Source organism: Centruroides sculpturatus, unplaced genomic scaffold (genome assembly GCF_000671375.1).
Source record: "Centruroides sculpturatus isolate CEXI.00-Female unplaced genomic scaffold, Cexi_2.0 scaffold16, whole genome shotgun sequence".
Classification (NCBI taxonomy): domain Eukaryota; kingdom Metazoa; phylum Arthropoda; class Arachnida; order Scorpiones; family Buthidae; genus Centruroides; species Centruroides sculpturatus.
In genome coordinates this window covers 522,702-534,094 of record NW_019384548.1, presented here as the reverse complement: position 1 = coordinate 534,094, position 11,393 = coordinate 522,702, and the positions used below count along the sequence as shown (strand labels likewise).

The 11,393-nt window shown below is 30.0% G+C and overlaps 1 protein-coding gene across 1 annotated transcript in view; it reads left to right on the top strand.

Annotated features, from left to right (window-relative positions):
* Window positions 1-2,468, top strand: part of LOC111623556 — a 4,505-nt gene extending 2,037 nt beyond the window's left edge. Inside the window, exon 5 of the mRNA XM_023366171.1 lies at window positions 2,442-2,468. Within this exon, the coding sequence (XP_023221939.1) occupies window positions 2,442-2,468 (27 nt within the window). The remainder of the gene's footprint in view (window positions 1-2,441) is intronic.
* Window positions 2,469-11,393: the final 8,925 nt, after the last annotated feature.

Below are 11,393 nucleotides of genomic sequence, written 5' to 3'. Positions count from 1 at the left end.
GTGTCTATACTATCGACGATAAATTTCGTAAGAAAATGGCGGATCTATTATGGTCAACACGCGTTTGCGTTCTTGGATTAAATCTGAACATTCCAAATTAAGTTTGATATTTTAGTATTCTTTTTATAATCGATTCTGTGCCAAATATTTTTTTTTATATTAAATAGATTTGATAAGTTTTTAATATCTTTATATGTATGTATTGTACATATATACATCTATACGTAAATAAAAGAATACGTGTATTGTAATGTTTTGAGTGGGCTGCAAGAATCAACATTTTAATGTCGATTCTTATCTTGACTAAAAAAAAAAATAATGTCAAGAGTTATGACCTTCGTCAGCTTACAAAACTAGAAATCCTTCAGTATTATTCATTTCTTTCAGTAAAATTGCTTAATGTACAATTTTTGACTTAAATGATAAATGTTTTCTAAGATTTTATATATAAAGAAATTAATATTTTACAAAAAATATTATTCTAATGTTTTTCATTTTCGATTAAATATTGAAAATAAACATTATTATTATTATTTTATATATAAATAATGGAACAATACAAGTTTTTTATAATTTCATTTTCTTACGTCTATACAAGTTTTTGCTTACACAATTTCTCCTTTATAATTTTACTAAAAGAAAATATGCTACTTAAATATCAAATAATTATTGTATTTCAAACGTTTATTTAGTTTTGTAATTAAGAATTATTCAAAATTGTGAGTTACGAAGTTCTCTAAATGTTCTTTACCCTTTGCTTGTTTTGCGGATCATTAAAATAAGAACATACATAAACATATTTTAAATCTTTATAAATAATCTTTAAACTCAAAGAATAAAAGAAAGCTTACAACTATATAAAATAACAAAGAATCTATAAATAAAATTTAAAAAAATATATTATATTACTATCTTTATGGTATTTGTATGAAATTTTTTAAAATAATAAACATGTTGATAACTAGACTTATACTATTGCATTTCCTGTTTTTCCTCATTAACTTCATTAGTTCGAGCATTTCGAAATTTTCATTGAATATAAATAGACTTTTCCTGTTTAAATATAAACATTTTTTTTTTCTATTAGAAAAAAATGAAACAAACTGAAAGCATGAAAATAAACAAACAAAATGATATTGGATACATTAAATTTCTTAAATTGGTTTCAATTTCAACTACTTTTAAATTTCACAGTAAAATTGTGTAATTGTAAAAACAGCTTTACTCTGAATAAATCCAGTACTAAGTATTCCCTAACTCACTTGTTCTAAAAATGAATACAGTAAGTGAATATTCTTATCAGAATCTACTTCCTAGAAATGATGAATAAAGCAGTTTCCTACAGTAAATTACAATAGTTCTATTTTCTCCAAAGAAGGGAGTCGTCCTTCTGGCAATCTCCTGCGGGTGGTCTCGTCTCTCCAAAAGACTACATCTTGCTGTGCACAATGAGACTACAGGACATCACAGTGAAATTTATTTTTATGTCATCCAATTAAAATTATATTTTTTTTAGCTTAATGTCTACACATTTATTCATTTTATACAGCATTAAAATATTTCGAAAAAAAAAATAGTTTTAAACTTATTTAGATTTTTTTTTCCTATTTAATAGTTGCTATATTAAGAAATATTGTAATGTATTTATTTATATTTATTTATGTGTAGTAGTCATTGAAAATGAATTACAGTATTTTAGTCCTGTATTTGGTAACGTTTATTGTTATAAAATGTGCTAAATATATAAAAACAAATTCATAACGTAAAAACAGCAAATTTATTTTATAAAATACAGTATAAAGGGTAATCGACTTTTGACTGTGACAATTAATATAAAAACTTTAAAACTTTTATTAATTTTTAAATATTCGATGATAAATTCTACAATTAAAGCATCTATTTTAATATAGCTTCCATCATAATTGAGATAAAAACATTTATACTTTAAGAATAGATATAATATTAAGATGCAGAGAACAGTAACATGGCCTTAAAATGCATTTAACGGCAGTGTCATCGACAATCTGTATGTGGTCTGGAGAAGAGCGTGTCCCCTTTTTTAAAACATTAATAAAAAATTATTATTTTTGGTAAAAATAACATTAATTTATAGGGATAGGAACCGCTACGGGTCCCCCAGATTTCCCAGGCCAGGGAAAAAATCCTTAGCTCCCCTCTCGACTGCATGTTTAACGGATATAGGTTTAATACGTGTAATGGTAAGTCGATAATGTAATTCAGATATAGTATTACGAATACTTAGGCTATATCAAATTATTTTAAAATATTCCATTTGAGATAATTAAAATTTTAAATTAAAAATAATATATAAATAAATTATTTGGGTATGATTAAACAATGTAAAATGAAAATAATTTATTGTAATAAATCAATTTTTAATTTTGTTTTTAACATTAATGAAAATAAATTTTATATTTTAGTTATACGATACTTTAATAAGTAGATGAATGTAAGTTCAAAATATAATAAAATTAAATTTTTAATTTCCTTCTAATTTCTGCTTTACAATTCCTTGACTGAAGTAAGTTTAATATATCAGAATTTGTTAAAAAAAAACAGAGTACACCTGCATAAAACAGACAAAATTATTTACGAGATGCATGCTTCACCTTCTTTATTATTATTTATTTATTTTTTAAATCTTTAAGTTTAAACTTATATTACGGAATAAGTATGTTTTGAATGTGTATGTGTGTTAACAACACGAAAACACGTAGACAAATACAGATACAAACACACATCAAACATAAATGTGTGTTGTATGTACTGTACCGTAGAATTTTAGATATTCTCTGGTACAACATAAAGCCGGATTTATACTTGTAAGAGGCTCTTCTTTCACCAAATAATAATGGGCAATACGTACAAACTTGTTTTTGAAAACAGAACGAGACCCCTCGTAACGTAAGGCCCTAAATCTGGCTCTATGTACAGCACCAGGGGCTTCGAGAGACATCGCTGAGTCTGAGGAAAAATTTTACATCAGCCCCAAGTAAATAAATTATTTGAAAATTTGGATTTTTATTTTATGAATATATTACTTTTTTCAAAAACAAAAAACAATAATTATTTTCTTTGTGTTGAAACATTAATGAAAGTAAATTATATGCTTAACAATAATTATTGTTAAGCATTTTATATTACCGGGGAGTTATTAGCGCGTTAAAAACAAATTGCGGGATGATGTCCGGGTCCCTGTGAATTTTACTCCATCATCCCTTCCCTCTCGTCGGCCATGCATGAAAACATATCAATCTGAGTAACTAAGTTAGTAAACAGTATGTCTTTATGTCCGGGCAGGACGGTCTCGCCCCTTTCTTTCTGATTCTCCACTTTAAGGGATTCTGTGGACATCTCGCAGTCATGCCAGAAGCTCTATTTCAGGTCAGCCTTCGCCCGGACACCCGATTAATTTCGCATATTACGTGTCACCGTGTTTGTTTAAGTTATGGCAAGCAACACTTGGGAGATCTGCCTAGGGGGATGCCTTCCGGGAGGTTTTTTAAGGGAAACTGGCCCGTATTTAGGCATTACAGGCGTGGAGAAAACCCGAAAAACTCCACGTGGTCAGCCCATCCGAGCGAGCGTGAACCCACGACCACACGACCGAACGCCCAGTGTTCAGGATACGAAGACCGCTTGGCCACTGGTGGGCCCTACGTGTCACGATCTCTGACCGATCCGATAAAACCGATTCAGCCGAAAGCAGAAGACCAAATCGCTTTGTCTTCGTCCAAATATACTATATCTGCTTGACAGATATAATACTTCTTCAAAACATGGCGGAACAAACAAACAAAAACAGTTTTGAAGACAGCATTACGCCAAAATATTTTCATGACAACGGGAATCAAAATACTTGTCAGAAGGATTAAAATTATTTTATCAGTAAATGTTTCCAGCAAAATTAAGGAAATTCTCTATTGCACTAACACGTCTTTTAATAAATATTATCCGCAATTTATTTGAGCAACATTTACGGAAAATACTAAGCGAGAATATGTGTGCCGTCACAAACCGCACGCATCAGTACAGAATGGCCGAACATGGTCACTTGAAACATCGTGGCCGAAATAAGACATTACCATCGTTTATTGAAGCCAGCACGTGCTATTTCCCATTTATTTCAAATACACACTATATTATTTACTATTGAACACAAGACTGTGTTATTATTAAAACACTTGGCGTTATCAACTGAATAAAGTGGATAAACGCCAAGTGTTTTAATAATAACACAGTCTTGTGTTCAATAGTAAATAAATACGAAAACACGGTTTCAAAAAACGGAACACACTATATTATGTTGCCTCCTAAAGTATGCGAGACGGATTTCCTATAGTGTGCGCACGTTCATAACTCATAATTCAGAGGTGGATTTTATTTTCTCTCCATCCGTTTCGTCCGCCCGCCCTATCAAACCTTCTCAAATCTTTGCCCATCTTCCATCTTCATATTGCAAATTGCAATTTTTACAAATTCTAACAGCGACGTTTAAAATAATTATATATCTTTGCACATATCGCCTATATTCAGGCCAGCGTGAACTTTTGGGGGTCGGGTTCCCAGAAACACGCTGAACTCGTCTCCCGCCGGCCCCGATATTCTAACCTATCACAATAGTTATATTTATTATTAATTTATTCATTATTTTCAACAATTATCATTTTATGGACAATCTGAACAACATTTTGAACGAGATGTGAAGAGAAATAGTAAACTCTTTTTACTTTTATTGCGTTATTTCTGTTCATTTAAGTATTTTGGGGCTTTTTACTTTTGAGCGAAAACTTCACATTTTCGACAACAAAACAATGTTCTAAAGTTCCATCATACACACAACTAGAGAGGAGAAGAGGAGGACCTCGGAATCCACTCTTAAATTCACTGTATCTCGCGCATTTTCTAAAATCAGTTTATGTTACTTCTTTATTTTAGTTCTATAATCCCGATTTGAAGCTTTTCTGTCAGCATTTATTTAACCTCCAACAATATTCTTTTGCCTGATTGACTGCTTTATATCGGTGATCAACATAACTGACACTATGAACAGCCAATCTACATTCAATTTCTATATTACCGGTAAATCGGATTTTCATATTCAAGTGATATGAAACTGTATTTAGAAAAAAATACTTGCTCTTTTAGTTTTTTTCTATTATTAAAATGTTGAGTAATAAAATGAAATGTTGTTGCACCATTGATCTCGTAGGGTTCTCTTCAGCATTTATTACTGTTGTAATAAGTTTAAACGGCTTTAGAACTTTTTTCAAATTTCCTACGAGATTCCAGTTTTTTGGGTTATTTCTAATTTGTTTCAGTGATATTTTTATCGTAAATGACATTTATAACCGCTTCTCTTTGCTCCAGAAGTCATTCCACCATTTGAAGTACAGTATTAAATTCAAATGGGTTTTCTACGATTAAATCAATTTACATTTAAGCAAGCTGTGACTTTTCTGATAAGCGAATAGTGCACTTTTTGCAACCGTGGAATGTTTAAAATGCCTGAAAATCAAATTTCACTTATTAATTCCTTAATAAATTCTTCAGTAAACCCTTTATCACCAAAAGTTGCAAACTATATGCAAAAAACACCTACTATTGTCAACTTGCAATGAACGTATCATAACACTATTTGCAGCATTATTGTGTATCATAGTATGAACTGTACTCGTCATTTATTACTAATTCTAATTTAGTTCTTAGGTGTTTACTTGAATGCTTTTTAAACTCATACTCCGTTGTCAATGTATATGACACTAACTCTTAATAACGACAGAATGTGCTGTTACTGTCCTAAATACATTCATTTTATGCCATGTCCAGCGATTTGTTAAAGCAACACTATCGATGTTTAATAAAATTTGATAGATACTACTTTTTTATTGTATAATTTTATTCTAAATTTTATAGTATTGCGAACAGGAATTTTATAATTAGGGAACAATTTTTTTTAATAAACTACTTCAAACCCTTACCGTTTATAAAAAAAATAAGGGAAGCATATTTCCAGCAATTGTACTAACTAGTGTCTGTCTTGAGAGTCACAGCAGTGACTCAGCGCCAAGCAAAAAGGCACTGACTGATTATATATACAGGAATCAGCGTTGCCGATATTCCTGGGTTGATTTCTCCTCCCTCCAAACGCTTAAAATAATTCTGAATATTTCGTTCGAATGACAATTGTTTTATTAGGTAGTGTGTAAAATTTTAGATTTTTCTATAGTGGGATTGTCGAAATATAAGCAATTGACAGGTGTAATAGTTGTCAAAATAGCTGTATATTATTTTCTTCTTCTTCTTATTTCGGAACTGCAGACATTCGTAGAGAAAGAACTATTTGGTTAGAAATAAATACTGTATAACAATGAAAAAAATACTTTAAAACATAAATAACTAATAAGATATTGCACATTATACATATCGTATGTATATAATTATAAATAAATACTACAAATCTATAATATTGCCAGAGTAATAGATAAAATAATTTTTGAGTTTCCAAAAAGAAAATACGACAAATGCACAAACTTCAACCTGAACTTCAATCAACTTGTATTTTATACATATGCATTTCGAGTTTTCTTAATAACTTCTCTTCAGCTTAAAAATGTAATAAAAAATTCAATTAAAAAACTATAAATATTCACCTTCCGACATTATTCTAAATAACTTGATATAATTCTTTTACAGATCATCATATATAATATATGGGTAAATTAGAGTGACTTTCGCTGTGTATTCCGCTTAATATATTGAAGAAAATTTAAAATTTAATTTTATCTTTAAACCAAGTTTAACAATAAATTAAACGTGGTATATTATTTTACTATATACTTAAACAATTTAATTATAATTATACAGTGAAAAATGTATAAAGCATCTGAAAAGCAATCTAAACTAGAATTGACCTTAATCAGCTTTGCAAGTTAACCTCATTTAAGTATCTTTCACAGATTTACATAATACAACCAGCAGCAGCGAAAATTTATCTAAAACCGGATCGAAAGTTCATTTTTTTCGCATATATACACGTTTTTAATTAACATACATAATGCATATTTCAGGCATTTTAACGTACGTATAAATTGCACTACTACACTTTACAGCATATAGTATACAGTAGAGCATATGCATTCTCATAAACTGCAATTTTAAACTATAAAAATCCGTCTCTTATTTCATTTTTAATAGCAAGTATAGGTCTACTCAATGAGACGTCGCTTATATTACAATTAAATGTTCTTATGTGGCAATAAATGGATGATTGAATGTAGTTCAGCCTTATTGTTGTATTATTCTTTAAAGCTTGTTTTTAACTGTTGACCTGTTTCCCTTATTATTTTGCCGGTTCTGTACTGTACGTGTACATTCAAAAGTATACACTACATAAGACTTTCCAATATGTCTTCTATAGAATTTGTGCGTTTTGTTGACATGTTCCTGATATTAGTATTTAATTTTGGAACAACCGTAATATTATAATTTTTGAAAAATTTATCAGTATTATTTGTGCTATATTTATTAAAAAGTTTGTCGGTTGAATGGTTAATTTATCAGATACCAGGACGTCTTCGAAATAGCACTTTAAAAATATAATACAGTCGATCCCCTATAACACTGTTGATTTTTCCGTTTTATATGAATTCCATGTTGTACGAGTCACTTAGATTTTACAAATACGTGTGCTGGGCTGTGAACGGCTCACGTATTTGTAAAATCTAAGTGACTCGTACAACATGGAATTCATATAAAACGGAAAAATCAACAGTGTTATAGGGGGGGTCGACTGTACTGGGTACATGGGATGAGTTCTAAAATTCAAGAACACTTGGCATTGTTAAATATATTTATTAATTATACTTAAACTTGTATTTACATTCTGATTTAGTAGATATCAATAAATTTGAATTATTTTTTGCAATAATTTTGAAAGTTTGGCTAAAACATTTTCAGAGAACTTCTTCAAAAAATTGACCAATTTTTTAACATTCCAGATGAAGCTATTTTATGTTTAGTATGCGACAGAAATATTTATTTGGAAAATTACAAACTATCATTATTATGTTATTGTTGTTATAAATGTCATTCTCAGCTGATACCTGTAGATAAATGAAAGACGAGATTCGATATGGAAACCTTAGGAGCAGCAGGTCTCGATTAACTATATAAGAACTTCCAATGCAAATTGAAAATTACGTTATTTCAATTCAAAGTTTTTTCCGTGAAAGCATTTAATAGATAACCGGCACGAGTCTATTGTTAAAGGAAAAGTATGGTGTACAGGGACAAGCCACTACTAGTTTGAGCTGGAAAGCATATATTTTAAATTAAATAAATTAAAAATACAATTAAAAATTGCAGCCCGGTATTGTGACGATGACACAGTAAATAATTATTCGTTTTAGTTAATAATTCTTTTTCTTAAATTTTGAAATATGTATTTTAAATCTATGATTTTGTTAACACTTGAAAAAGGCCAAATTGGCCATAGTGTCTTTAATAAAATACAGTAAATAAATAAATTATAAAAGCACGTGATTAATGAATGATAGATTTTATGCAATTATGTAGAGTTGTATTTATTTATAATAAAAAATAAGTAGCAACAAGTTGCTTAACTTTTCTGGCAATATTTGGTGGCGCCATCTGTTATGATATTTTATTATTAAAAACTTTTTAATTTTTAATTATTATAAAATGGCAAAAAAAAAAATCTTAATTTCGAGGCTAGGGATGGGTTTTATAGAAAAAATTGTAAATGCTAATAATGAGTAAAATCGCCATTAAGTTCGTCCCTACTCTAGATATGACACGACCCCATTTATCTCTTCACCCTCTCGACTTTTTAAAAACCAAAATTTAATAACATCAATCCCCCTAATACACAAACTTCCCTGCAAACTGTCAGAAAATTTCGACAAAAACTCAGGAGTTATTAAGCTTCAAAGAGGTGAAGAAAATCGTGCCCCCCACATATACACATACACACATTAATACCATACATACAGAAAAACCTCCTGAAGTTTTTTCATTTCTCGATGTTTCAAGGTGTCTTGAATCCAAAAATGTAAAAATCTTGGAGGATCATTTTTTGACCAATCGCCATACTTTCCCTCTGTTATACAACAGAGCCGGGAAAGTAGTAAAAACTTTAAAATAACGGTATTCCAGATAATATAATCCGTATAATTTATATTTTATTAAAATAAGTATTTAACGGCGCTGAACTGCAGCCCACCAGTGGCCGAGTGGATAAAACCACTGAACACCGGTGCATTCCTCACCAATGCATTCCTCACCAACAGGCTGACCATATGGAATTTTCCGGGTTTTCTTCACGTTAGTAACGCCTAAACAGGGCCAATTTTCCATAAAAGACCTCTCGGGATGCTTCCCCCTTGGCAAATCGCCCATGTTTCTCGTTGCCGTATATGAATAAAATCAAAATTACACTGAACTATGTTTACTATAATATTCAATATTTGTTATGAATATTTAGTTCAGTAATATGTACAACGCTGAGTATTTTAACGGGAGAAAAAAGTGGTCGAGGACTTCAAACCCAAAGTGTATCTTTCTATAAGTTTTGATGACCACAATACATAAATATATAGCTATTTAATTTTCCTCTATTATAATACTGACGTATGTTTATAATATTCTTACCGTAAGGTTTTTTTGACAATTAAGTAGTCTATTATTTATTTTTAATTATTCTTGTAATTGTTGAAATTAAGCACAAAATTACTTTAGAGAGAACATTTCATACAGAAACTTCCAAGTAATTGTTTAAAATAGACTTATTATTGTTTGCCTCAAGAAAGAAAAAGAATAAGAAGTAAAGATAAAAACTAGAAGGAAAATCAGTCGATACCCTCGAATCTATAGCAGGCAAAATTATAAGGACAGTTAATTTTGAATAGTTTAGAGTAACGATACTCTACAAATGTAAATATATTTTTAATAAACAATTGAAAGGAAGGTTATTACATCCCACCCGGTATTATAACAGCCAATTATTTTAAACTTTTGTAATCTTAATTAACAGTTTACGTTTTAAACACTAATAACACAATGGCAAGAATAGTGAACTTTCAGAAGCTGAAATTCGAAATATATATGAATTACGGAGTGTTGGAAAGTTTCAGAGAAATAGCTACAATAATTGATCATTCTAAAATTGCTGTGTCCAATGTATAGACGAAACAAGAAATTTATGGAAAATGGAGAGAAGTGGACGCAAGAAATAAATGAGAAAACATATCGTCATTGTTAGTAAAAAAAATGGATTCTTCAAAATATCAGGATATGTTTAAAAATAATTTAATTGCATTTGGACCTTTAATTGGTGGAAGTAATTGAATATTTCAACGAGATAATGCTCCACTCCATGCATCAAAATAAACTAAGATCCAGTTTATTAATGAAAACGTAAAAAAAAGCATTAGACTGGCTTTCTAGAAGTCCAGATTTTAGTCCGACAGAAAATTTACAGAGCATAATAACAAAAATAGTTTATGGTCAAAACAAGCGTTACTATCAAGTGAGCAAGTTAAAATTACCAATAAATTAAGGATGCTTGAGAAAATATTAACTAAAGAATACTATTTGAAAACATTCTTGTACCAGTTTTTATAGTTGATTTGTGCGCTTGGAATCTGTATAAATTCTATAAAAGTGGAATTATGTGACAGCTGCTGTAAAGTGCTAGTGTTAAATAATTTGATCTTATAATCTGCCAACATTGTTATGTTGTATTTTTATGTTTACTTGTCTTAGAGCTCTGGAGTTGTGATGTTTCAGTTTCGTTTTCTCTCTGTTTTGTGTTATGTAGTCTTTATCTAAAGATTAAAAAGAATAGTTTACTAACTTCTGGTTTTTTACTTTTAACAGTTAGCTTTTTCTTTAACAAATTCTTAAAAAAATGTTTCCGATGGTGATATATAGTCCTATATATTATTAATTATTTAAAGGAATAAAATTGTTTTCAGTATTCAGTATTTGATCTTGATGTTCTTGTTCTTTATAAAAATGTTTTTTACTGCTCAGTTTGCAATACAATTGAGCAATATTTCAAAATAATTACAAATATTTAAAGTTGCAACTCTCCATCCTTCGGATGTTGGTTTGGTTTAATAAGGATACGGCAATGCAACTTCTGGGTGATCTGCCACAGAAGGATGCTTCCTGGGAAGAGTTTCTTTAGGAAACTGGCCCCTACTTAGCTGTTAAAAACGTGAAGAAAATCCGGAAAATCCCGTTGGTGAAGGCCCGAAGTGTTCACCGCTGTTAGCCACACGTCTTTTGGTGGGCCCTTATAACAGTATAAAATTTCTAGTTGAGAATAGTAATTTACATGAAATGTT